This window comes from Triticum aestivum, chromosome 5A (genome assembly GCF_018294505.1).
Source record: "Triticum aestivum cultivar Chinese Spring chromosome 5A, IWGSC CS RefSeq v2.1, whole genome shotgun sequence".
NCBI classification, from domain to species: Eukaryota; Viridiplantae; Streptophyta; class Magnoliopsida; order Poales; family Poaceae; genus Triticum; species Triticum aestivum.
Window position 1 is genome coordinate 401,739,233 of NC_057806.1, and position 27,578 is coordinate 401,766,810.

The following is a 27,578-nucleotide window of genomic DNA, read 5'->3' on the forward strand; positions in this document are numbered from 1 at the left end:
GTCCTTCTTGAAGTTCTTCTTACCCTTGCCCTTCTTGAACTTAGTGGTCTTATTGACCATCAACACTTGATGTTCTTTCTTGATTTCAGCCTCTGCTGACTTCAGCATCGAGAACACTTCAGGAATGGTCTTTTCCATCCCCTGCATGTTGTAGTTCATCACAAAGCTCTTGTATCTTGGTGGGAGCGACTGGAGGATTCTGTCAATGACCGCCTCATCTGGGAGGTTAATGTTCAGCTGGGTCATACGGTTGTGCAACCCAGACATCTTCAGGATGTGCTCACTGACAGAACTGTTTTCCTCCATCTTACAACTGTAGAACTTGTCAGAGACATCATATCTATCGACCCGGGCATGAGCTTCGAAAACTAGTTTCAGCTCTTCGAACATCTCATATGCTCCGTGATGCTCAAAACGCTTTTGGAGCCCCGGTTCTAAGCTGTAAAGCATGCCGCACTGAACGAGGGAGTAATCATCAGCGCGAGTTTGCCAAGCATTCATAATGTCTTGGTTCTCTGGGACGGGAGCGTCACCTAGCGGTCCTTCTAGGACATATTGTTTCCTGGCAGCTATGAGGATGATCCTCAGGTTCCGGACCCAGTCCGTATAGTTGCTGCCATCATCTTTCAGCTTGGTTTTCTCTAGGAACGCGTTGAAGTTCATGTTGACATGAGCGTTGGCCATTTGATCTACAAGACATATTTGCAAAGGTTTTAGACTAAGTTCATGATAATTAAGTTCTAATCAAATTATGAGCTCCCACTCAGATTAGACATCCCTTTAGTCATCTAAGTGTTACACGATCCGAGTCGACTAGGCCGTGTCCGATCATCACGTGAGACGGACTAGTCATCGTCGGTGAACATTCTCATGTTGATCGTATCTTCCATACGACTCGTGTTCGACCTTTCGGTCTCCGTGTTCCGAGGCCATGTCTGCACATGCTAGGCTCGTCAAGTTAACCCTAAGTGTTTTCGCTGTGTAAAACTGTCTTACACCCGTTGTATGTGAACGTAAGAATCCATCACACCCGATCATCACGTGGTGCTTAGAAGCGACGAACTGTAGCAACGGTGCACAGTTAGGGGAGAACACTTCTTGAAATTTTTGTAAGGGATCATCTTATTTACTACCGTCGTCCTAAGTAAACAAGATGCATAAACATAATAAACATCACATGCAATTATATAGTTGTGACATGATATGGCCAATATCATATAGCTCCATTGATCTTCATCTTCGGGGCTCCATGATCATCTTGTCACCGGCTTGACACCATGATCTCCATCATCATGATCTCCATCATCGTGTCTTCATGAAGTTGTCACGCCAACGACTACTTCTACTTCTATGGCTAACGCGTTTAGCAATAAAGTAAAGTGAGTTACATGGCGTTCTTCAATGACACACAGGTCGTACAAAAAATAAAGACAACTCCTATGGCTCCTGCCGGTTGTCATACTCATCGACATGCAAGTCGTGAATCCTATTACAAAGAACATGATCTCATACATCACAATTCATCATTCATCACAACTTCTGGCCATATCACATCACATGATCAATCGCTGCAAAAACAAGTTAGACGTCCTCTAATTGTTGTTGCATCTTTTACGTGGCTGCAATTGGGTTCTAGCAAGAATGTTTTCTTACCTACAAATAACCACAACGTGATTTTGTCAACTTCTATTTACCCTTCATAAGGGCCCTTTTCATCGAATCCGCTCCAACTAAAATGGGAGAGACAGACACCCGCCAGCCACCTTATGCAACTAGTGCATGTCAGTCGGTGGAACCGGTCTCACGTAAGCGTACGTGTAAGGTTGGTCCGGGCCTCTTCATCCCACAATACCGCCGAAGCAAGAAAAGACTAGTAGAGGCAAGTAAGATGACAAAATCCACGCCCACAACAAAATTGTGTTCTACTCGTGCAAAGAGAACTACGCATAAACCTGGCTCTGATACCACTGTTGGGGAACGTTGCAGAAAATTAAAATTTTTCCTACGGTTTCACCAAGATCCATCTATGAGTTCATCTAAGCAACGAGTCAAGGGAGAGAGTTTGCATCTACATACCACTTGTAGATCACGAGCGGAAGCTAGCCAAGGGGATGGTGATGATGGAGTCGTACTCGAACGTGATTCGGATCACCGATGTCCAAGTGTTGAACGGACAGCACCTCCGCGTTCAACACACGTACGGGACGGGAGACGTCTCCTCCTTCTTGATCCAGCAAGGGGGAAGGAGAGGTTGAGGAAGATTGCTCCAACGGCAGCACGACGGCATGGTGTAGTTGGTGCAGCAGTACTCCGACAGGGCTTCGCCAAGCATATACGGAGGAGGAGAGGTGTTGGGGAGGGGAGGGGCTGCGCCTTGGCTTGTGTTCAGCTCCCATGCGCCTCCCCACTATATATAGGGGTGGAGGGGCTGGTTTCTTGCCCTCCAAGTCCATTGGGGCGTTGGCCAAGGTGGGAGGAAAGAAATCCCATCATTTCCTTCCCCACCGATTGTTATCCCCCCTTTTTAGGGATCTTGATCTTATCCCTTCGGGATATGATCTTATTCCTTCTAAGGGGGGATCTTGGTGCGCCTTGACCAGGGGTGTGGGGCCTTTCTCCCACTACTCACGTTCATGTGGGTCCCCCCATGCAGGTGGGCCCCACTCCGGAACCTTCTAGAACCTTCCCGGTACAATACCGAAAAATCCCGAACATTTTCCGGTGGCCAAAATAGGACTTCCCATATATAAATCTTTACCTCCGGACCATTCCGGAACTCCTCATGACGTTCGGGATCTCATCCGGGACTCCGAACAACATTCGGTAACCACATACAAACTTCCTTTATAACCCTAGTGTCATCGAACCTTAAGTGTGTAGACCCTACGGGTTCGGGAGACATGTAGACATGACCGAGACGTTCTCCGGTCAATAACCAACAGCGGGATCTGGATACCCATGTTGGCTCCCACATGCTTCTCGATGTTGTCATCGGATGAACCACGATGTCGAGGATTCGATCAAACCCTGTATACAATTCCCTTTGTCAATCGGTACGTTACTTGCCCGAGACTCGATCGTCGGTATCCCAATACCTTGTTCAGTCTCGTTACCGGCAAGTCACTTTACTCGTACCGTAATGCATGATCTCGTGGCCAACACTTTGGTCACCTTGAGCTCATTATGATGATGCATTACCGAGTGGGCCCAGAGATACCTCTCCGTCATACGGAGTGACAAATCCCAGTCTCGATCCGTGTCAACCCAACAGCTACTTTCGGAGATACCTGTAATGCACCTTTATAGTCACCCAGTTACGTTGTGACGTTTGATACACCCAAGGCACTCCTACGGTATCCAGGAGTTACACGATCTCATGGTCTAAGGAAGAGATACTTGACATTGGCAAAGCTCTAGCAAACGAACTAAACGACCTTTGTGCTATGCTTAGGATTGGGTCTTGTCCATCACATCATTCTCCTAATGATGTGATCCCGTTATCAACGACATCCAATGTCCATAGCCAGGAAATCATGACTATCTGTTGATCACAACGAGCTAGTCAACTAGAGGCTCACTAGGGACATATTGAGGTCTATGTATTCACACGTGTATTACGATTTCCAGATAATACAGTTATAGCATGAATAAAAGACAATTATCATGAACAATGAAATATAATAATTCTTTTATTATTGCCTCTAGGGCATATTTCCAACAGTGCCCCCCTTGGGCCTCCCCCTGCGCCTAGGGTTGGAAACCCTAGGGGTGGGGGCGCCCCACTTGGCTTGGGGGGCAAGCCACCCCCTTGCCCCCCCGTTGAGATCCAATCTCTAGGGCCGGCGCCCCCCTAGGGGCCCTATATATAGTGGGGGGAGGGAGGGCAGTCGAACCAAGTCCCTGGCCCCTCCCTCTCCCCAGGTAACACCTCTCTCTCTCTCTCTCTCTCTCTCTCTCTCTCGTTGGAGCTTGGCGAAGCCCTGCCGAGATCATCGTTGCTTCCACCACCACGCCGTCATGCTACTGGATCTCCATCAACCTCTCCTTACCCTTGCTGGATCAAGAAGGAGGAGACGTCTTCCCAACCGTACGTGTGTTGAACGCGGAGGTGCCGTCTGTTCGGCGCTAGGTCATCGGTGATTTGGATCACGACGAGTACGACTCCATCAACCCCGTTCTCTTGAACGCTTCCGCTCGCGATCTACAAGGGTATGTAGATGCACTCCCCTCTCCCTCGTTGCTAGATGACTCCATAGATTAATCTTGGTGATGCGTAGAAAATTTTAAAATTCTGCTACGTTCCCCAGCAGTGGCATCATGAGCTAGGTCTATGCGTAGTTTCTATGCACGAGTAGAACACAAGTTGTTGTGGGCGTTGATTTTGTCAATTTACTTGTCGTTACTAGTCTTATCTTGATTCGGCGGCATCGTGGGATGAAGCGGCCCGGACCGACCTTACACGTACGCTTACGTGAGACTGGTTCCACCGACTGACATGCACTAGTTGCATAAGATGGCTAGCGGGTGTCTGTCTCTCCCACTTTAGTCGGATCGGATTCGATGAAAAGGGTCCTTATGAAGGGTAAATAGAAATTGGCATATCACGTTGTGGTTTTGGCGTAGGTAAGAAACGTTCTTGCTAGAAACCTATAGCAGCCACGTAAAAATTTGCAACAACAATTAGAGGACGTCTAACTTGTTTTTGCAGCATGTGCCATGTGATGTGATATGGCCAAAAGGATGTGATGAATGATATATGTGATGTATGAGATTGATCATGTTCTTGTAATAGGAATCATGACTTGCATGTCGATGAGTATGACAACCGGCAGGAGCCATAGGAGTTGTCTTAATTTATTTATGACCTGCGTGTCAACATAAATGTCATGTAATTACTTTACTTTATTGCTAAACCGTTAGCCATAGTAGTAGAAGTAATAGATGACGAGATAACTTCATGAAGACACGATGATGGAGATCATAATGATGGAGATCATGGTGTCATGCCGGTGACGATGATGATCATGGCGCCCCGAAGATGGAGATCAAAAGGAGCAAATGATATTGGCCATATCATGTCACTATTTGATTGCATGTGATGTTTATCATGTGTTTGCTTCTTATTTGCTTAGAACGACGGTAGTAAATAAGATGATCCTTCACAATAATTTCAAGAAAGTGTTCCCCCTAACTGTGCACCATTGCTAAGGTCCATTGTTCCGAAGAACCACGTGATGATCGGGTGTGATAGGCTCTAACGTTCGCATACAACGGGTGTAAGCCAGATTTACACACGCAATACACTTAGGTTGACTTGACGAGCCTAGCATGTACAGACATGGCCTCGGAACACAGAAGACCGAAAGGTCGAACATGAGTCGTATAGAAGATACGATCAACATGAAGATGTTCACCGATGATGACTAGTCCGTCTCACGCGATGATCGAACACGACCTAGTTGAATCGGATCATGTATCACTTAGATGACTAGAGGGGTGTCTATCTGAGTGGGAGTTCATTAAATAATTTGATTAGATGAACTTAATTATCATGAACTTAGTCTAAAATCTTTGCAATATGTCTTGTAGATCAAATGGCCCACGCTAATGTTGCCCTCAACTTCAACGCGTTCCTAGAGAAAACCAAACTGAAAGACGATGGCAGCAACTATACGGACTGGGTCCGTAACCTGAGGATTATCCTCATAGCTGCCAGGAAAGCATATGTTCTTGATGCACCGCTAGGTGAAGCACCTGTTTTCCCTGCAGAACAAGACGTTATGAACGCTTGGCAGACACGTAGTGATGATTACTCCCTGGTTCAGTGTGGCATGCTTTACAGCTTAGAACCGGGGCTCCAAAAGCGTTTTGAGCAACACAGAGCATATGAGATGTTCCAAGAGCTGAAAATAGTTTTCCAAGTTCACGCCCGGGTCGAGAGATATGAAGTCTCCGACAAGTTCTACAGTTGTAAGATGGAGAAGAATAGTTCTGTCAGCGAGCACATACTCAAAATGTCTGGGCTACATAACCGCTTGTCTCAGTTAGGAGTTAATCTCCCGGATAATGCGGTCGTTGACAGAATCCTTCAGTGGCTCCCACCTAGCTACAAGAGCTTTGTGATGAACTTCAATATGCAGGGGATGGAAAAGACCATTCCTGAGGTATATTCAATACTGAAATCAGCGGAGGTGGAAATCAAAAAGGAACATCAAGTATTGATGGTGAATAAAACCACTAAGTTCAAGAAAGGCAAGGGTAAAAAGAACTTCAAGAAGGACGACAAGGGAGTTGCCGCGCCCGGTAAGCAAGCTGCCGGGAAGAAGTCAAAGAATGGACCCAAGCCTGAGACTGAGTGCTTTTATTGCAAGGGAAACGGTCACTGGAAGCGGAATTGCCCCAAGTACTTAGCGGAAAAGAAGGCTGGCAATACCAAAGGTATATGTGATATACATGTTATTGATGTGTACCTTACCAGCGCTCGTAGTAGCTCCTGGGTATTTGATACCGGTGCAGTTGCTCATATTTGTAACTCAAAACAGGAACTGCGGAATAAACGGAGACTGGCGAAGGACGAGGTGACGATGCACGTCGGAAATGGTTCCAAGGTCGATGTGATCGCCGTCGGCATGCTACCTCTGCATTTACCTACGGGATTATTTTTAAACTTCAATAATTGTTATTTAGTGCCAGCTTTGAGCATGAACATTGTATCTGGATCTCGTTTAATGCGATATGGCTACTCATTTAAATCTGAGAATAATGGTTGTTCTATTTATATGAGAGGCATGTTTTATGGTCATGCCCCGCTAGTCAATGGTTTATTCTTATTTAATCTCGAACGTGATGTTACACACATTCATAGTGTGAATGCCAAAAGATGTAAGGTTGATAATGATAGTCCCAGATACTTGTGGCACTGCCGCCTTGGTCACATTGATGTCAAACGCATGAAGAAACTCCATGCAGATGGACTTTTGGAGTCTCTTGATTATGAATCATTTGACACGTGCGAACCATGCCTCATGGGTAAAATGACCAAGACTCCGTTCTCCGGAACAATGGAGCGAGCAACCAACTTATTGGAAATCGTACATACTGATGTGTGCGGTCCAATGAGCGTTGAGGCTCGCGGTGGCTATCGTTATGTTCTCACCCTCACTGATGACTTAAGTAGATATGGGTATATCTACTTAATGAAACACAAGTCTGAGACCTTTGAAAAGTTCAAGGAATTTCAAAGTGAGGTTGAGAATCAACGTGACAGGAAAATCAAGTTCTTACGATCAGATCGTGGGGGAAAATATTTGAGTCACAAATTTGGCACGCACTTAAGGAAATGTGGAATAGTTTCACAACTCACGCCACCTGGAACATCACAGCATAATGGTGTGTTCGCATATCGTAATCGCACCCTATTGGATATGGTACGATCTATGATGTCTCTTACCGATCTACCGCTATCTTTTTGGGGTTATGCTATAGAGACTGCCGCATTCACTTTAAATAGGGCTCCGTCGAAATCCATTGAGACGACACCGTATGAATTGTGGTTTGGCAAGAAACCTAAGCTGTCGTTTTTGAAAGTTTGGGGATGTGATGCTTATGTCAAGAAACTTCAACCTGAAAAGCTCGAACCCAAATCGGAAAAATGCGTCTTCATAGGATACCCTAAAGAAACTATTGGGTATACCTTCTATCTTAGATCCGAAGGCAAGACCTTTGTTGCCAAGAATGGATCATTTCTAGAGAAAGAGTTTCTCTCGAAAGAAGTAAGTGGGAGGAAAGTAGAACTTGATGAAGTATTGCCTCTTGAATCGGAGAGTGGCGCGGCTCAAGAAATTGTTCCTGAGGTGTCTGCACCGACTACGGAGGAAGTTAATGATGATGATCATGAAACTTCATATCAAGTTGCTACTGAACTTCGAAGGTCCACAAGGACGCGTTCCGCACCAGAGTGGTACGACAACCCTGTCCTGAAAATCATGTTGTTGGACAATGGTGAACCTTCGAAATATGAAGAAGCGATGGCGGGCTCAGATTCCGACAAATGGCTGGAAGCCATGAAATCCGAGATAGGATCCATGTATGAAAACGAAGTATGGACTTTGACTAACTTGCCCGTTGATCGGCGAGCCATAGAAAATAAATGGATCTTTAAGAAGAAGACAGACGCAGATGATAATGTGACCATCTATAAAGCTCGGCTTGTCGCTAAGGGTTATCGACAAGTTCAAGGGGTTGACTACGATGAGACTTTCTCACCCGTAGCGAAACTGAAGTCCGTCCGAATCATGTTAGCAATTTCGCATTCTATGATTATGAGATATGGCAAATGGACGTCAAAATGGCATTCCTTAATGGTTTCCTTAAGGAAGAATTGTATATGATGCAGCCGGAAGGTTTTGTCGATCCTAAGAATGCTGACAAGGTGTGCAAGCTCCAACGCTCAATCTATGGGCTGGTGCAAGCATCTCGGAGTTGGAAAATTCATTTTGATGAGATGATCAAAGTGTTTGGGTTTACGCAGACTTATAGAGAAGCCTGCATTTACAAGAAAGTGAGTGGGAGCTCTGTAGCATTTCTCATATTGTATGTGGATGACATACTATTGATGGGAAATGATATAGAATTCTTGGAAAGCATAAAGGCCTACTTGAACAAGTGTTTTTCAATGAAGGACCTTGGAGAAGCTGCTTATATATTAGTCATCAAGATCTATAGAGATAGATCGAGACGCCCCATTGGTCTTTCACAAAGTACATACCTTGACAAGATATTGAAGAAGTTCAATATGGATCAGTCCAAGAAGGGGTTCTTGCCTGTATTGCAAGGTGTGAGATTGAGCACAGCTCAATGCCCGACCACGGCAGAAGGTAGAGAAAAGATGAGTGTCGTCCCCTATGCCTCGGCCATAGGGTCTATCATGTATGCCATGATGTGTACCAAACCTGATGTAAACCTTGCCGTAAGTTTGGTAGGAAGGTACCAAAGTAATCCCGGCATGGAACACTGGACAGCGGTCAAGAATATCCTGAAGTACTTGAAAAGGACTAAGGATATGTTTCTCGTGTATGGAGGTGATGAAGAGCTCGTCGTAAAGGGTTACATCGATGCTAGCTTCGACACAGATCTGGATGACTCTAAGTCACAAACCGGATACGTGTATATTTTGAATGGTGGGGCAATCAGCTGGTGCAGTTGCAAGCAAAGCGTCGTGGCGGGATCTACATGTGAAGCGGAGTACATGGCAGTCTCGGAGGCAGCACAAGAAGCAATCTGGGTGAAGGAGTTCATTACCGACCTAGGAGTTATTCCCAATGCGTCGGGCCCGGTGACTCTCTTATGTGACAACACTAGAGCTATTGCCCTTGCCAAGGAGCCCAGGTTTCACAGGAAGACCAGGCATATCAAGCGTCGCTTCAACTCCATTCGTGAAAATGTTCAAAATGGAGACATAGATATTTGCAAAGTGCATACAGACCTGAATGTCGCAGATCCGTTGACTAAACCTCTTCCTCAAGCAAAACATGATCAACACCAGAACTCTATGGGTGTTCGATTCATCACAATGTAACTAGATTATTGACTCTAGTGCAAGTGGGAGACTGTTGGAAATATGCCCTAGAGGCAATAATAAAATGGTTATTATTATATTTCCTTGTTCATGATAATTGTCTATTGTTCATGCTATAATTGTGTTATCCGGAAATCATAATACATGTGTGAATATATAGACCATAACATGTCCCTAGTAAGCTTCTAGTTAACTAGCTCATTGATCAATAGATAGTCACGGTTTCCTGACTATGGACATTGGATGTCATTGATAACGGGATCACATCATTAGAAGAATGATGTGATGGACAAGACCCAATCCTAAGCATAGCACAAGATCGTGTAGTTCGTTTGCTAGAGCTTTTCCAGTGTCAAGTATCATTTCTTTAGACCATGAGATCGTGTAACTCCCGGATGCCGTAGGAGTGCTTTGGGTGTACCAAACGTGACAACGTAACTGAGTGACTATAAAGGTATACTACAGATATCCCCGAAAGTGTCTGTTGGGTTGACACGGATCGAGACTGGAATTTGTCACTCCGTATGACGGAGAGGTATCTCTGGGCCCACTCGGTAATGCATCATCATAATGAGCTCAATGTGGCCAAGTGTTTGGTCACGGGATCATGCATTACGGTACGAGTAAAGTGACTTGCCGGTAACGAGATTGAACAAGGTATTTGTATACCGACGATCGAATCTCGGGCAAGTAACGTACCGATTGACAAAGGGAATTGTATACGGGATTGATTGAATCCTTGACATCATGGTTCATCCGATGAGATCATCGTGGAACATGTGGGAGCCAACATGGGTATCCAGATCCCGCTGTTGGTTATTGACCGGAGAGTCGTCTCGGTCATGTCTGCATGTCTCCCGAACCCGTAGGGTCTACACACTTAAGGTTCGGTGACGCTAGGGTTGTAGAGATACTAGTATGCGGTAACCCGAAAGTTGTTCGGAGTCCCGGATGAGATCCCGGACGTCACGAGGAGTTCCGAAATGGTCCGGAGGTGAAGATTTATATATAGGAAGTCAAGTTTCGGCCATCAGGAAGGTTTCAGAGGTAATCGGTATTGTACCGGGACCACCGGAAGGGTCCCGGGTGGGGCCACCTATCCCGGAGGGCCCCATGGGCTGAAGTGGGGAAGGGAACCAGCCCCTAGTGGGCTGGTGCGCCCCCCTTGGACCTCCCCCTGCGCCTAGGGTTGGAAACCCTAGGGGTGGGGGCGCCCCACTTGGCTTGGGGTCAAGCCACCCCCCTTGGCCGCCGCCCCCCCTTGAGATCCAATCTCTAGGGCCGGTGCCCCCCCCTAGGGGCCCTATATATAGTGGGGGGAGGGAGGGCAGCCGAACCAAGTCCCTGGCCCCTCCCTCTCCCCACGTAACACCTCTCTCTCTCTCTCTCTCTCATTGGAGCTTGGTGAAGCCGTGCCGAGATCATCGTTGCTTCCACCACCACGCCGTCGTGCTGCTGGATCTCCATCAACCTCTCCTTCCCCTTGCTGGATAAAGAAGGAGGAGACGTCTTCCCAACCGTACGTGTGTTGAACGCGGAGGTGCCGTCCGTTCGGCGCTAGGTCATCGGTGATTTGGATCACGACGAGTACGATTCCATCAACCCCGTTCTCTTGAACACTTCCGCTCACGATCTACAAGGGTATGTAGATGCACTCCCCTCTCCCTCGTTGCTAGATGACTCCATAGATTGATCTTGTGATGCGTTGAAAATTTTAAAATTCTGCTATGTTCCCCAACAATGGTGGCAAATCTAGAAAAAAAATTGTAGTGTAACTTCTTTTAGAAAAAATGGCTTTATGGATCATGGCAAAATGCAGAAAAATGTATGACTACATGGTAAATTCAGAAATAAAAAATAATATTATGTTCATGGCAATTCTTGAAATAATTTGTATTGCACACATGGCCATTTAAATATGTGAAAAATACTTGCCATGGTATATACAAATAATTTGTCGTGGTCGACTACAATACCCAAAAATATGCAGAAGATAAAATTGCCATACCTAGTAAAATATGCATGTAAGCGATAAAAAATTGTCATGTTCTAAGGTCAAAACACCTCAAATTTTCCATACAGTAAACAAACAATTTCAAATGTTTCTCGTTTTTAGAGAAACACGATTCCCCTAAAACTGCCTTGTGACCAGTCTAAAATCATTTTACACAAACTGCAATGTTCTATAGATCAATTTCTCATGATTTTGCCATGTCCTATTAGAAATTTTCTAAATTTTGCCAAGATGTATTAGACAAACATTTTCGAAAATTGCTAACTCTTCAGCCCAAACATTTTTTCCCCAAAATTTACCAGGTTCTAGAGAACAAGTTTTTCATAAATTTACCAGTGCACTATTACAAAAACTCTAAAAAAATCCATGGTGTAGTAAAAAAATTACCATCATTTCTAGTGGACACATTCTGTCTAAAATTTGCCATGTGTCCAGTACAAACCACAAGTTGCCTATTACAAATGTCATAGAAATTTGCCGTGACAACACGCCCAACACCTATATGAAGAAGGAATATCATCATGAATACACAAAGATCTCCATAATGAATACAAAAAAATAACTTGCCCTCTGCAATAAGCAGGACGGCAATACTAGGGGATTCAAATTTAGTAATATTTTTGTAAAATGGTCACATGGAAGAATTAGGGATTTTCATTTGTAAAACAACATGGCAAATGTTAGGTAAAATGTAAAAAAAATACATGTAAAATTTAGGAAAATGTATTTGCAGAACAAAATAAAAACATGGCAAATTAGCTATGTAGATCATGGCAAATGTGGAGAAAAACGGCTTGTATCAAGGAAACTATACATAACATGGCAACATTACTACCTATATATCATGGCAAAATGTTGTTTGCGTGACTAATTTAAAAAAAACATGGGGTATTGGCAAGACGGTCTATTTTGCCATGATCTACAAGGCTACATTTGCCATAATCCCCCTTCATGTATGTGTGGATGTTTTCCTCTGCTCCAAAATTTCTGAAAATGCGCAGCCATGCTAAAATCCCTAAATATGAACCATTGCAGTGTGTCGTGTTGATGCCGGGGGTCGCTGGGATTTCAGAATGAGTATAAGGTAGCTCCCTAAAAAAATGGTGTAGACTTTGTCAATCTTAGAACATGATACTTATGGGCTATAGTAGACAGCATGTAAATGTATACGTGTGATTTTGCATGCATGTATCTTATGTTGTACTCGATGTTTTAGAAATACATTTTTTAGATGTAGAAATACACTTTTTATCACTACTGAAAGCTTATTAGAGGGATACATTTGAGAAGGGCATTTTGGATCTCAGCCTCCATGGAGGCCGGGTTTCTTGAAAAATTCAAAATTCATATTTTTTATTAAAAAAACTGAAAACAATTGTACAAGTACATAAGGATGTGGTGTGTATCTATGTAAAATTACAGAATGAAATACCTTGAGATGTGATCTGTGTGGAAAGAATAAACTCATGAACTTTTGGTATGAATAGTATAAGTGTTGAAAAGTCATAGCTTTGTCTTTTGTTGCACAGCCCTTATTTCAACGTATTTCGTCCTGAAAATTTACACACATGTGTGTGTTATGCCTCTATGTATGTCTGTATTTTTTTCAGAATTTTTTGAAATGTAAAAATATGAGTTTTGTTGAATTTTGAATTTTTCAAAAACCGGCCTCCATCCTAGCTCTAAAAGCAATTTTCGGATACATTCTTGATTGTAACGACTTGATATGACTTGTGGGTCAGTAAAAACTCTCTCTAACAAGCTAAAAAAGAAGACAATCGTGGCCCTGAATTGAAAATCTTACCCCCAGAAACCTCATACTCCCTCCTTCCATCTATATAGGGCCTAATGCGTTTTTCAAGACCGTCTTTGACTATTGATAAAATTTATACTACATTTGCCATGCATAATGTGAAAATTATATCATCGAAAGCTCCTTTCACATACGAATTTGATGATGTGCTTTGTGTAAGTTGCATGTCATATATTATTGCTCTAACATTTGGTCAAAGTTTGCCTCGAGAAACGCATTAGGCCCTATATAGATGGAAGGAGGGAGTATTCTAGTTACACTACACCACGATCGAACAGCGCGCTGCATCTAGCTAGCTTCTCCATTATTACATGCCTACCAGAAAGGCTGGAGCAAGCCCTGACAGCTTATATAAGAAGGCATACGCCGCCGCCGCTGCTTCTCAAATTAATGGACATGGAGGAGGCCAGGCATTGTCGCTCTGCCACCTTGCTCATGTCCTTCCTCTCCCTCGCATTTCTCATATGGCCACCTCCAATGGCGGCCGCCACCCAGGAGATGAAGTCTATTTACGCCGGCTCGAGGGTCATACCGGTGCGGTTGGCCCGGCCGGCGTTCGGCCCGGAGAGCATCGTCTTTGACCACCGCGGCGGCGGCCCGTACACCGGCGTTTCCAACGGTCGCGTCGTCCGGTGGAGGGGCAACCGCCGCCACCGCGGCTGGACCGAGTTCGCCCACAACTACAAGCACAAGTGAGTGATCGATCAACCGGCCATGCACAACCTTGGGCACAGCACGATCGTGAGCTAACCGAACACGCAGGACGGTGGCGGAGTGCGCGGCGAGGAAGAAGGTGGTGGAGCCGGAGAGCGCGTGCGGGCGGCCGCTGGGCCTGCAGTTCCACCACGCGTCGGGCGACATGTACATCGCGGACGCGTACCTGGGGCTGATGAGGGTGGGGCGGTGCGGCGGGCTGGCGGAGGTGGTTGCCACGGAGGCCGACGGCTTGCCCTTCAACTTCCTCAACGGGGTCGACGTCGACCAGGAGACCGGCGACGTCTACTTCACGGACAGCAGCACCGTCTACCAACGGAGGTACGCACCGTACCGAAATTCATTACTACTACTACTACCACCACCCCAGTACTGCAGTAATAAAACGATCATGTGACCGGAACTGATATACAGTACACTGTTGGTGATGAGTTGATGAAAACCTCAAGTATAATTTGCACGCTGATTCGGAATGGGTAAAGTGAAACCGAAATTTGTCTGCGAAAAGCCAGCAGGTATACCTTGTTCTTGTATGATGGCACGGACGATTCCACGGCTTAAAACAAGTGGACAACTGCGGCTCAAGTTTATAACTATAAAACCGTGGTCGATTCGCTTGGAACAAATGCTGATAAAGCTTGAAAAAATTCTTACGCGCCAGCCGTGTGCTCTGCCGGATTAGCAGCCCTAACGAAGATGGAGCATGACAATCCGTCTGTCTCTAACTCTCGACACATGCTTAGTTTTGCATTTAAGGTTTTTGACACTAGTTTTGTTGTACATTAAGTATGTAGGTAGGCTAGCTGTTGGGGCAAAAAAGAAAGACCAGTTGGAACTTGGAAGAACAGATATAGTGGGCATTAATTCCTAGCTATCCCCAATTCAAGCTGGCGGGCATATCCAAATCCAAGATGTTTCCGATCTGGTCTGGCGGAAGCAACACCACGCTCGGTAGCCACTATTAATACCACCACACCGCACGCACAACATTCTCTTAGCAACACTTCTTGAAAGTGACAGGAAAAAATACAGATTATCAAGCTGAGCCATACAGCAATGCCCCTTGAATTTGAGGGAGGTGGTAGGGTTACTTAATAATAGTTAATACTAGTACTCGTCAGTCTCGTCTGATGGAGATCGCACCACCAGACAGCAGCAACGTAAATACTCCTGCTTTTGCTAGTACTAGTACTGCTCTACGGCTGCTACCAAGCTGCTCAGCAGGGTTAAAGCCATGTCGGGAAGAGGCAGAAGATCGCCACAGTAGCCAGCCCTCACGTGGAGGAGCAGTAGATGAGCTTGATAATGAATTCACGTGCATTGATAACCGGTCAGAGGTGGGGCCGTGCATGCAACTTCTGTTTTCTCTAATCATATGCTTGTGCGTGCCTGCAGCGAGTACATGCTGGTGGTGCTGACCGGCGACGCGACGGGGCGGCTGATGAGGTACGACCCGCGGACGGGCAACGTCACCGTGCTCAGGTCCGGCCTGGCCTTCCCCAACGGCGTGGCCGTCAGCGCCGACGGGACGCACCTCGTCGTGGCCGAGACGTCCTCGTGCAGGCTGCTCCGGCACTGGCTGCGCGGGCCCGCGGCGGGGGTGACGGAGGTGCTCGCCGACCTGCCGGGGTACCCGGACAACGTTCGCCCCGACGGAGGCGGCCGGGGCGGGTACTGGGTGGGCATGAACCGGGACAAGCAGTGGGCAGAGAGCGGGACCACGGCCAACTCCATGAGCGCCGTCAGGGTCGTCGTCGCCACGAACGGCACGGTGGTCGAGGCGCTTCGCGGGTTCGGCGACGCCACGGTGAGCGAGGTGGTGGAGCGGAACGGGTCGCTGTGGATCGGCTCCGTCGACACGCCCTACGTCGGCCTGTTCAAGCTCGCATCTCTACCGCAATGCGGTGGGTAAGCATCGCATCGCAATTCATGTCGTCTGAGCGCGTGTGGCTGGGCTCCGTTCAACTCATGTAGTACTAGTACAATCGTGCGTCCTGTGCCCTAGTATGTTGCTACATGCTGTAACCCTAGCCAGAAGCAATAACTAATCTGATCATCGCTGTCGTTCGTCAAGGAAAATGTATAATAGCTCGAGGTACAAATGCAGACAATAATGCCGTGCATCTGCGATAAAATCAAGGCTGCAAAATTTGGGGTGCACCGCGGCACTCCTACAAGGAGATGTCATGAATTTATGCGGTCAGTGCCTTTATTTCTAATCGAAGGATGTACACAGTACACCACTGTCGCCGCTGTAGAAACTTTTACTGCTCAGTCAAAGTGGTCTGCAATTCTTGTTTCTCATGGAGACCTGAACGCTTCGCCGGCGTACCGCACGTTGCCTAGCTCCTCTTCAATCCGCACAAGCTGCATCAAAAAAGAACATATTTAGGAAGGAAACGAAAAACAAACTAAATGAAATTAGTAATATTGCAAGCGGAAGCATAGTCAGTTGGAGATCTGCTGCGCGGACAGAACGAATAGTTAACAGACAGGAATAAGCATTTACCTGGTTGTATTTGGCCAGTCTCTCGCTTCTGCAGGGAGCTCCGGTTTTGATCTGAAAAAGTACCAAATGAAATGTCACCTAATGAACACGCTAGAAGTTACTGTACCCCGATCACAATTTCAAGTGGCCCTTACCTGCCCGCTCGCTAAACCAACGGCTAGATCCGCAATGAAATTGTCTTCTGTTTCACCACTCCTGTGGCTGACCATCACGCCCCAACCAGCAGCCTTTGAATCCAGAGCAGCTTGAATAGATTCCGTGACGGTACCAATCTGATTAACCTGGAAAGACAAACGAAATTGAATGACCCATGTTTCTCTTCGGCAGCACAAGATTGACTATTGTTTAGTATTAGAAGGGAGCTAGGAATTCAGTTGTAGGCAGAGCTTTACGATACAACTCCCAAGTCATTATTGGTTATCACTATTTGGCAAATATTCCCTCCGTTCCTAAATATAAGTCTTTTTAGACATTTCAAATGGACTACAACATATGGATGTATGTAGACATATTTTAGAGTGTAGATTCACTCATTGTGCTTCGTATGTAGTCACTTGTTGGAATCTCTAAAAAGACTTATATTTGGGAACGGAGGGAGTATCACTGAAAGGTTGCCATAATCTATATCAGATATGTTTAGCAAATACAAGGAATGAATAACATTAGTCCATTGTAGAAGAGCACGCCTGAAATAGACAGTAAAGGTTTACCTTGAGCAACAGAGCATTGCAGGCCTTCTTGTCAATAGCCTCTACTATACGTTTTGGGTTTGTGACAAGCAAATCATCCCCGACAATTTGGATATCAACTGAGGATTGCAACGAAGCCCATGAGCTCCAATCATCTTGATCAAAAGGATCCTCAATTGATACAATTGGGAAATCCTTGACGAATTCTTTGTACAGATCACAGAGAGACTGGGCCGAAAGAACATGAGCTCCGTTATTAGGCTGGTTCTTAAAGTTTAAATCATAGCTTCCATCCTTCATAAGGAATTCTGATGCTGCAACATCCATTCCAATTTTAATCTGCAACATGGTGTTTTTCTCAGTTTTATAAATCGAAAGAGGAAAGAATGATCGAGAAGGTGGCCAGCAAAATAGAAAAAATGGCAACACACCTTTCCAGTGTAGCCTGCCTTCTCAATGGCATCCATAAGCAAAACAAGGCCCTCCCTGTTGTCTTGAACATTGGGAGCAAAACCACCTTCATCTCCAACATTGCATGCATCTTGACCGTATTTCGCCTTAATGATGCCCTTGAGAACATGGTAAACTGTAGAATGGACAAGTGAAGCAGACAATTCTCAGTAAGATGGAACGGCCAAAAAGAAAAACTGAGCAGAAGTCTAGAAGAAACAGCCCCCAAAGAAATGCTTGCTGGATAATCATGATAATTTACAAGTCACAACCAAGAGGTAAGACGGTTTAGTTGAAGAAAATACAAGAAATTACCTTCACTACCCATACGAAGAGCCTCGGCAAATGAAGTTGCCCCCACAGGTAAAAGCATGAATTCCTGCATAGCCAGATTATTACCAGCATGGCTACCTCCGTTTATTACATTGAAAGCTGGGACAGGCATGACAAGCTCCTTGGTGCCTGACAGCTCCTGGATATGTTTATACAGAGGAACTCCTTTTGCAGAAGCGCCAGCCCTGCATACGCTTAAAGAGACTCCAAGAATAGCATTGGCACCCAGCTGTGATTTGTTTTCAGTTCCATCGATGTCAAGCATGATCGCATCAACATCTTTCTGGTTCCTGACAAAATGACAAATGAAGTTTGCATTAGAAATTAGATGCCAGGCACAGAGGACGGATGATAAGAGTAACTTGATAGAACCTCAGCTATATGGATGCAAACTAACAAAGGCGATAGCACATTTTATGTTAGTTGGCATGCCTTTCAACACTACTAAGGTTTAGTCAATTTGGAAGTGGTAGAATCGCATGGTTCCCTCCCCCATGCGGTCATGCCCGATTCCAAGTAATCCATGTAATTTCATCCTTCGCAAATTTAGGGAATCAAGCCGACAGAAACGGTTGTTAGGTATATCCAAAAATCTTTTAGTGTTCATCACTAGAACTGGATGCTAGTGATTTTGTAATATGCACTTAATGTAATGTAGTTCTTCTGTTCCTTCAGCTGAGGCATGCTCCACATATTGTACCATTAGTATCCCAAGCAGTGGCGGAGCCAGCCAGCTGAAGGAGCCGGGGCAAAGTCTTTACATAGCGATGTTGCCCAGCATTTGCCCAAGTAATTAGTAATGCTAATCATGGTTTCTTTGTATTGTTTAGTGAAGAATGGCTGGAGCAGCCCGGGCAGCTGCCCCAGGTCGCCGGGAGCTAGCTCCGCGACTGATCCCAAGAAAAATTTCTAAATAAGACTACTATGCCATCCATTAGATAAGTGCACTGAGATTGCTGAAGCTAGAAGTTTACCAATCCCGCTACAAATCCATACTGATAAGCGAGGCAAATGCAAAAGCTTAGCTAACATGGGACATGGCAGTCAGTACAACTGTAACCATGCAGTGGCTACTATGACAATTCGAAAAAAGTTTATTCTTCTTGAGCAAGAGCTCAATCGATTTGACTTCCTTGCACATTGATCACCAAGTTCATCATCATGCAGAGCTTACTACCACATCGCCACAACCAGAAAGGTAGTTAGAGTGTAACGCCCCGGACACACCCGCCGGTGGTCGTTACTCCTGGCGGGATCTAGACTGGCCCCACAGATCAATACTAGTCTTTTCTGCGCACTTTGTCCTCACTCGTGCGCACCCGGGAGCAACTTCCCGGTCGGTCACCCATCCTGAAACTACTCCAAGCTGAGCACGCTTAACTGTGGAGTTCTTTCCGAATGGGCTCCCGGAAAAGAAGGAATTCCTTATTGATATGAGTAGTCTACCATCCCTAATAAGCCAGGCTATCACATAGAGGCTTAGAGCTTAGACCAAGTGCACAATTAATCTTGCATGGTTATCATCATCATGGACACACAAAAGATACACCCTGTCCAGCAGTACTTACAAACTCCACTTCACATTTAGGAAAAAGTGCTCCAGAGTGGAAACTTCAGTAATCGCAGCTAGATCAGTACAAATCTACGAAGCCACTAAATTGATATGCTTAGCAAAGGTCAACATCATTACAGATATCAAATAGCTTACAGAGAGCTTCGCAGAAACTGATGGCCACAAGTGTGTGCAAGGATATAACTAGTTTTCGGTATATTATCTTTGTTTTAAGAAGTAAGCATGGATCTTGACTCATGGAGGTTTGAATTTATATTTATATCTTTTTCGTTTGCCCAGGAGCTACATAAACTGTCTGCTTTTGACAGTTTTATTTCTGTACAGGATTTACCATTTTGTATGCATTTTCATCTTGACATATATATTTCCTTTTTTCTTTTGGGGACGTAACATGAATATTCAATAGAGCCCTCTTCTCACCAATCATTGTTCAAAAAAGGATCACTATCACTTACTAAAGTACTGAACAGAGCAAACAAGATGTTTAGAATAAGACGGTCAGTCAGTGGCAACAGCAGCAGGATTGGAACCAAATATCATAACTGGTATAGCAAGAACAGCAAGCTCATTAATAAATATGAACAACAGTCAGATGTTTAAAGTTCACAGAGCCCAGAAGCAACTGACATAAGTTTTTCCATTGCCTAACATTACTCCACCAGTATTAAGTACTAATGAGTAATGAGCAATCCAATTCTCACTAAACGCGGACAAATACCCTATCACATCAATCTCACTACATTGTAGTTCTACTTGAAAATCAATAGTTATCACCACGGCCAGAAGATCATGAATCTACAGCAAGTGCACAACACCACGTTTCCCCACCCAAGTACCGTAGCCACATTACTCAAACAAACAAATACTGTAAATAACTACCGGAGACACGGGTGATTGGATCCAGCATTTTTATGAGGCTAGCTTGAGATTTTGTTTCTTAACCAAGGCTCACCTCACGTCGACTCCGACGAGCTTGGGCGCGATGACCTCGTTGATGTTGCGGACGGCGGTGAGCACGCCCTTCCCTCCGTAGACCGACTTGTCCCCGTCGCGGAGCTCGAGGGCCTCGTAGATCCCCGTGGAGGCCCCGCTGGGAACGGCGGAGCGGTGGAGGCTGCCGTCGCCGGCGACGAGGTCGACCTCGACGGTGGGGTTCCCCCGGCTGTCCACGATCTGCCGCGCGCGGATCGACCGCACGGCCTCCGCCCCGACGGCCTTCGAGGAGGCAGCCGCCGACGCGCGGACGGAGACGACGGGGCGGCCGCAGGCGCGGCGCGGGGTGGCGGCGGCCGCGGCGGGCAGGAGGGGCTTGGAGGGGAGGAGGAGTTGGTGGGCCATGCTGAGGGGTTGGCGGGAGCGGAGGCGCCGAGGCCGGGCTTTATTGTATCGCGGCGGTGGCGGCGGCGGGGCGTGGGGGAGGTCGTCGGGCGGAGGCGGCGAGGTGGGACGTCGAGGGTGGTTTATTTCTCGGAAATAACAATTTTGAAGGAGGCGGGTTGGTGGAGGCGGCGAAGCGGAGGTGGCAGGCGGGGCCCAGGAGTCGGCGAGTGATCGGTTGCCTTGGCTCGTCTTTTGCGGTTTTGCCTCCTGGCCGAGCGCTTTGGCCTTTTGGGGGTTGGCGCCGCGGTGGTGGTGGCCGGTGGGAGACCGGAAGGGCGATGCGACGCGAGCTCGTCGTGTCATGGGTGGAGCGCGTGCTCGTGCCGGGGTTCGTCGGATGCAGGTGCGCCGGCGAGCGCAACCTACCGTCGGCGGAGCGCCGGGCCAACCATGTTCGGGCAAGGGTTTGTACGCAAGGCGCTCAGACTGTCAGACTCGTGAGACACAACATAAATGTGACGCTTGTAGATGTAGACCGTCAGAGGGCATGTACAATGATGGCATACGGATACAGATATCCGTGATAAAAAGTAATTTAAGGCATTTATATTTCTTTTTTTTCTCCTCAATACAAGCTATCACTAGTAGACCTCATTAAAAAATAGAAAATAAAAACTCGAATACACATGCATCTCTATTTTTTACTTCAACCCTTTTAATTTTTGACATCGGACCATACTTTTTTCTCTCCAAGCACCCGTCTCCTGCAGAGAATCCCGCTTCCCTATCCGAACATTCTACTCCCTCCGTTCCAAAATAGATGACTCAACTTTGTACCAAGGGCACGTTCGGCAGCCCGCCAACTTCTTCAAATTCTAGAATTATTTTAACTACCGCTCCGGGAGCGGAGCCATGGAGCAAAGGGAAACCGAACGCGGCATAACTTTGTACAAAGTTGAGTCATCTATTTTGGATCGGATGAAGTACATGGCATGCGAGGCATCACCCTAGGGCTATGCATTGTATAGAAAAAATTCAGCATGCAACGCAATCCAGCTTTGAACAGAATCTACAGAAGAGCAGTGTGTCACACAAAAATTGCATAGGGGAACAACCCAATAGGCCCACTGCCATAAAAATTGTCTGAGGCATCGTCTGGCTCTTGCAGCAACAGCTTTGAACAGGCAAACCAACAAGTACGAGAATGATCATAGGGAAACAACCTATCAACTAATAACGGCGTCTGGGCTCTGGAGAGCTGAAGCTCCAGCGGCAGCAATAGGTAGCACACACGGTAGTACAAGAGCTATGGTCCATGGGAATACATCATCAGATACACATGAATGCTGTAAACTTCTGTCATATAGCCACCATATCTTTACTACCCAATCTCTTGCCTACACATGAGTTATGCGGAGTCGGCAGGCTTTGCCTCATCGGGCTTCTTGACAGGTATGTCGGTGGTGCCCATCTCAGCTTTGAGATCGTTCACGCTCTGCTCCAGCTCGTCGATCTTGGTTCCCATTTCATCTAGTGCAATGGAGTTAAAGAAAACAGAGTATGGCAGTCCACAGGCATGTTCAATTCATGCAACAATCAACTTGGCTCAAATTTGATGCACTCAAACTGAGATGGATTTTGTATTAAAAAAAGCGCATGATGCAAGGAGTTCTTCTGATGTCAATATGATAGAATAGGTACTTTGATTATTTATTCAAGTATGCTGTGAAAATTCTGTCACTAGCCTTGCACTGATGTAGCAAGAATCTTGGTACACTATCAACTTATGAAGTAGTACAGTATAAAGTTGTGCTAAACATAAGCTAATCAGACAAAGGATCTTACAAACAAAACTCAAACTAAGGGATACCAAACTGGAGTATACCGCTTCTAGTTTTGCTGGTGAGCATTATAGCAGCAGCATAGATTTCTGAAAACAACAATATGTTTCCAATTTCCATGTTTATTGCCTAACGACGTGTGATATATTGGTATATCATATATGCACGTACATTTGGTGTGTTTCTGTTAATATCAAAAAGTTGATGAATGTTACAAGTTTCCAAACAAGAATTAAAAAAGAAATGCATAACATTGTAGAATACTATTTTTTATGTATCAGCATCATAAATGCATATGACATCATAATAACCTGACATCAGATATACTAGAATATAATGTTATCCCTAGTAAATTGTGCGATGGCATAAGATAATGAACCAATGTGGCCATGAAAAAAATTATTGTGGTAGAAACAAAATAATGACATTCCGCCGATAAGGATATTCTTTGACACGATGTTCTGGGACATAGACTCAAACCTTGTTTGCTGAAATCCATCATCAAGTTAATGAGTGTAAAGTGTTTGTAAAGACCCAAGTGTAGATATTAACGAAAACGTATTCAAAGGCACTCACCATCTGACCGAGGAGGTTTTGCACCTGAAATAGAAAGCTTAACATCAGTACAAAATAAAAATTATTATACTGTTAAACAAAGTGATACACCTCTGGTTCCTCAAAGGCGGAAAAAGACTTCTTCAGTGGTTGGAAACAAGTAGTACAAAACTTGACTGTTAACCTCACCATCTACTAAGTCAATGCTACGCCAATGTTTTTCAGCTTACTAGTTAAAATAGCAACTACTTTCAGTGCTGCTAGAATATGCGAACACTCCAATTTGATGCATACAGAATGTACAAACTCGTCAAAGATATTTAGGTCTTACGTTAAGCCAATTATTCCACCAGAAGACAGATGAAATATTATTAATGTGAACAGTGTTATGACGCTACAAGTATATAATATCAGTACTTACAAATGCAGTCATGTCTGTTGGGTTCTGCGATGAGGGCTCTGAATCCATATTAGCCTGGAAAAACAGATTCAGCAAATGAGTTAACACTAATGATTATGATACTATACAGAAGAACTACATATAGAGGTGAAATTAAATGACTAATGTGTCAGGGTATTAACTCATAATGGGTGAAATATAGCACAGTATTAAATAGTACTAGCTGAATACCCGTGCGTAGCAATGGGGTCAACTTTATTCTACTGGTTCAACGTAGGAAAAAAAATATTGGGTTGAGATTGAGATATGTTGTGGAAAGGGAATCCATAGGCAAAGGTAAGGAAAGATATTATGTGATTGAGATTGTGTACGCACAACTACAGGATTCTTTCCCCAGAAACAAGGAGGTAGGGCCGGTTTGGAAAAAAATCAATTAGGGTTATCGCGTGGTTTGGAAACAAATCAATGGGAGGGGGTCATGTATCGATGGGAGGGGTGGAAGCAATGCAAACGAAACCAACTATCTCTCCTTTAATAGTAGAGATTTGCAAGGTATTACATTTAATACCAATAAAGGCATCCTGCTGAAAGAATTATTTGAAGCATCTTGACAGACGTACGTACTCTCTCCATCTTTTTAGATATTCCAATGCGGACTATATACGAAGCAAAATAAGTGAATCTACACTCTAAAATATGTCTATATACATCCGTATGTAGTCCTTATTGAAATCTCTAAAAAGACTTATATTTAGGAACGGAGGGAGTATGATAGTATGAAAAGGTAAAAGCTAGAGCGGAATATTATAGTTCATATCAGCAAATGAGAAACAGTTTTAATGTTGGAATTTATTCATAGCAGCCTAATTCTCAAGGAGAAGCACACATGCGAAAAGGTGACAAGGAAAAGGTAGGTATACTTTAAACTCCAACATCAATTGCTTGACCAGGAATTGAGCATCCTATCCTATTTTCATTAACTAATCACTCTACTTAGTCTATTGTATTAGTACAACTTCCATATGGCATAGACTGGACATTTTACTACCTTAAAGTTGTACTGTTGTACAATAATAGGGAGACAAACAAGAAAATAGTACACCATAGAGGGCTTGTAGGCAAGCCTTATGAATCACTCTTCAGTCTCCTAGTTTCCATTTCCCCCTCCATTCATTCTCATCGAGATCATGCCCTGGGAGTTCTTGGTCACTGCTCGTGCTTCTAGTTTCATCAGCCCTCTTAGTACTGCGCATGATACTTGCCATTTCTTGTATCGTGCAGGAAGTGCTCCGCCTCATCCTGTCAATGAGGACCTCAAGTTGATCCCTCAGGCCATGCCTTGTCAGCCTATCCCTCAAAACCTCACAAGTGGCCTGGTAGGGTGGGATACCTTCATCCACCATCATCACAAAATAGCCGCAGGCCTCCTCTAATCTTCCCTTCTTGCAAGATAACCCATGGATCATGACAGCATAAGTTGCTGCGCCTGGGTGAAAGCCACGTGTTTCCATCCCGTCCCATACCTCAACAGCCTTATCAATCCTTCCTACGCCAATCAACATTTTTAGTAACATGTTGTAAGAATGACGATCTGGCACACACAAGCCTTTATCCATTCTTGCAATAAGCCTCAAAGACTTGTTCACCTCATTCTTCTTACAATGCGCATTAAGCAGTGTGTTGTATGTCCAAACATCAGGCTTTTCCCCTCTCGTGATGATCTCACCAAGGATATTATAAGCCTCCTCAATCTCTCCCAGTTCGCACAATAACCGAATTATAGCATTATATGTGAATACATTTGGTGTGAGGTCATGCATGCGCATCCTATCTAGCACACGAAGAGCATCCCGAGCATCCTTGGATGCACAGGCAGCACGAAGGAATGGACCATAAGTGGCAGCATCTGGAACAAGCCCACGGCTCTGTTGCATATCTTTCAGATGTTCCTGCGCACGTGCAATATCACCTCCGCGGCATAAGGCATCAATCAACGCATTGTAGGCAGGCACATCAGGCTCAACACCTCTCTCAACCATTTCATCAAATAACTTTTGCGCGTTTTCCGGCTTCTCCACAACAGCCCACCCAGAGATCAGGATGGTGTACGTCTTGGCTGAGACATCAAAATGGGCCCCCGACTCTCTGAAGAAGACCTCAGCATGATTTACAAGGCCATTATGGCACAAGGCGAATAGCAGTGAGTGGAAATCGGCCAGCGTTGGGTGGAAGCCGAACCCCGCCATGGAGGAGAAGGCCCGGATCGCATCATCTGGGAGAAGCGCACGCGAGTAAGCACGGAACAGCCGCGGGAAGAGACCCCGCGAGAGCGCAGCCGGTGGGAGGTCAGACAGCAGCGAGCGCAGCAGCGGGAAGAGCCGCGCACCAGCGAGCGAATTGGCCAGGATGAGGAGCGAATCCGGCAGGTGAGAGAACCCGGGCAGCCCCGCGGCAAAGAGGAAGAACCGGAGCGACGGCACGGGGAGGTGGCGGCACCGGCGCAGCACCGCGGCCGCCGCGTCGGGGGTGATGCGCGGCGCGAAGCCGCGGAGCGCGGCGGGGAGGTCGTGGCGCGGGCCACGGAAGTCGCTGAGCACGCGGCTAAGCGTGCTCACGAGCCCTGGGTCGACGTATGGGCCCGGATCCGGGGACGGATCGTGGGGCGAGGCGGTGTGGAAGCGGGGGCGAGGGAGGGGGAGGGGGCGCCGGCCGCGAGGCGCGAGGCGGCGTGCCGCGGCGAGCGATCTCGCGGCGGCTTGCATCGGTGGGGCTGCGGTAACAGCGGATTCGCGAGTAACGTAAGGATGCACGCGTGCTAGAAAGCAATAGATGGATGTGGGAGCAGGGGGGTGGAGGGGCTTACCGAGGAAGTTAGGGTCGCCGGGGGAAGGGGCGGAGGAAGAGGAGGTCGCCGCCGGCCGGTGGATTCGGAGGAGGTCGCGGTCGAAACGAAAGGGAGAGGAGGGCCTGAATGGGGAAGTGAGACGAGTAAAGGAAACTTGGGCTTGTACAAGGACAATACGGCGACGGTGAGACAAGGTGGGTCCATGGACCGTGTGCCTCTTTGTAAGGCTTTCAATTTTGAACAATGAAGGGCTCCATCCACGGGCGGCTAGTGGGCCGCTCCAAATTCTTTTTTCTTCTTTTCCTTTCACATTTTTCTACCTTAAGTTTTTGTAGGAAGAGAGGGAGAGAGAAAGCATGTGTCGGCATTGGGTTTAAGGATTTCGTACTCTTCCATGAAGCTATGTTAGCAAAGCAAGGGTGACGCTTGATTTTATAAGCTGGAGTCGCTATGTGCTTTAGACTTTGAAAGGAAAATATTATCATGACGGCAATTTTGTGTCTATTGATTGTAAAAAGGAATACCTCTCATACTTGGAGGGCTATTATGTCGGGACGAAAAGCTTTGAACTTGAAAATTAGAGACGGTGCAAGTACAAGAGTTTGGGAGGATACTTAGATACCCTCAAGAGTTTGACGTGTTTAGCCACTCCATGACCTTCTCGAACCGCTCCTTTCATTGTATGTGTGTTTGGCGGGGAACTTGATCCTGGCGAACTCCTCGACGACCGCATGCACGTTATTCGTTGGTGTGTGATGGGACGGCGACTCCCTGGTGTTCTTCATGGCTTCCTTCATCTGCCCGCCCTTCATGGTCAGGGCGGCCTTGGTTGCCGTTAGGATGGTCTCCTGCTCAGTGGCCTAGAATTGTTCCCACGCTTAGTCTAACTCGGCCACTCTGCGCTCCAGGAGACGTCTCTCCCTCGAGGCCTTGCCCAAGGATTTC

General features: G+C 46.0%; 3 protein-coding genes across 4 annotated transcripts; 1 reads left to right on the top strand and 2 right to left on the bottom strand.

Moving 5' to 3' along the window:
* The first annotated feature begins 13,763 nt into the window (after nucleotides 1-13,763).
* LOC123103625 (protein STRICTOSIDINE SYNTHASE-LIKE 10-like) lies at nucleotides 13,764-16,042 on the top strand. Its single transcript, XM_044525271.1, has 3 exons — nucleotides 13,764-14,096; nucleotides 14,167-14,439; nucleotides 15,514-16,042. Exons 1-3 carry the CDS (start codon nucleotides 13,795-13,797, stop codon nucleotides 16,028-16,030), a joined length of 1,092 nt encoding a protein of 363 aa, XP_044381206.1. The 5' UTR covers nucleotides 13,764-13,794; the 3' UTR covers nucleotides 16,031-16,042.
* A 141-nt stretch (nucleotides 16,043-16,183) lies between these two features.
* Nucleotides 16,184-21,370, bottom strand: LOC123103623 (enolase 1, chloroplastic). The gene is made up of 7 exons (XM_044525268.1): nucleotides 20,625-21,370; nucleotides 18,082-18,389; nucleotides 17,748-17,902; nucleotides 17,338-17,655; nucleotides 16,762-16,908; nucleotides 16,628-16,678; nucleotides 16,184-16,485 (listed from the first exon to the last, which is right to left on the bottom strand). The coding sequence occupies exons 1-7, from the start codon at nucleotides 21,353-21,355 to the stop codon at nucleotides 16,420-16,422; spliced, it is 1,776 nt and encodes a 591-aa protein (XP_044381203.1). The 5' UTR covers nucleotides 21,356-21,370; the 3' UTR covers nucleotides 16,184-16,419.
* Nucleotides 21,371-22,090: 720 nt separating this feature from the next.
* On the bottom strand, nucleotides 22,091-26,842 carry LOC123103624 (heat shock factor-binding protein). Of its 2 annotated transcripts, none has more exons than XM_044525269.1 (5): nucleotides 26,652-26,842; nucleotides 23,810-23,863; nucleotides 23,410-23,433; nucleotides 23,279-23,321; nucleotides 22,091-22,525 (listed from the first exon to the last, which is right to left on the bottom strand). In XM_044525269.1, exons 1-5 carry the CDS (start codon nucleotides 26,835-26,837, stop codon nucleotides 22,401-22,403), a joined length of 432 nt encoding a protein of 143 aa, XP_044381204.1. In that variant the 5' UTR covers nucleotides 26,838-26,842; the 3' UTR covers nucleotides 22,091-22,400. The 2 variants fall into 2 exon arrangements, with proteins under 2 accessions (XP_044381204.1, XP_044381205.1); XM_044525270.1 differs by lacking the exon at nucleotides 26,652-26,842 and adding an exon at nucleotides 25,435-26,576.
* Nucleotides 26,843-27,578: the final 736 nt, after the last annotated feature.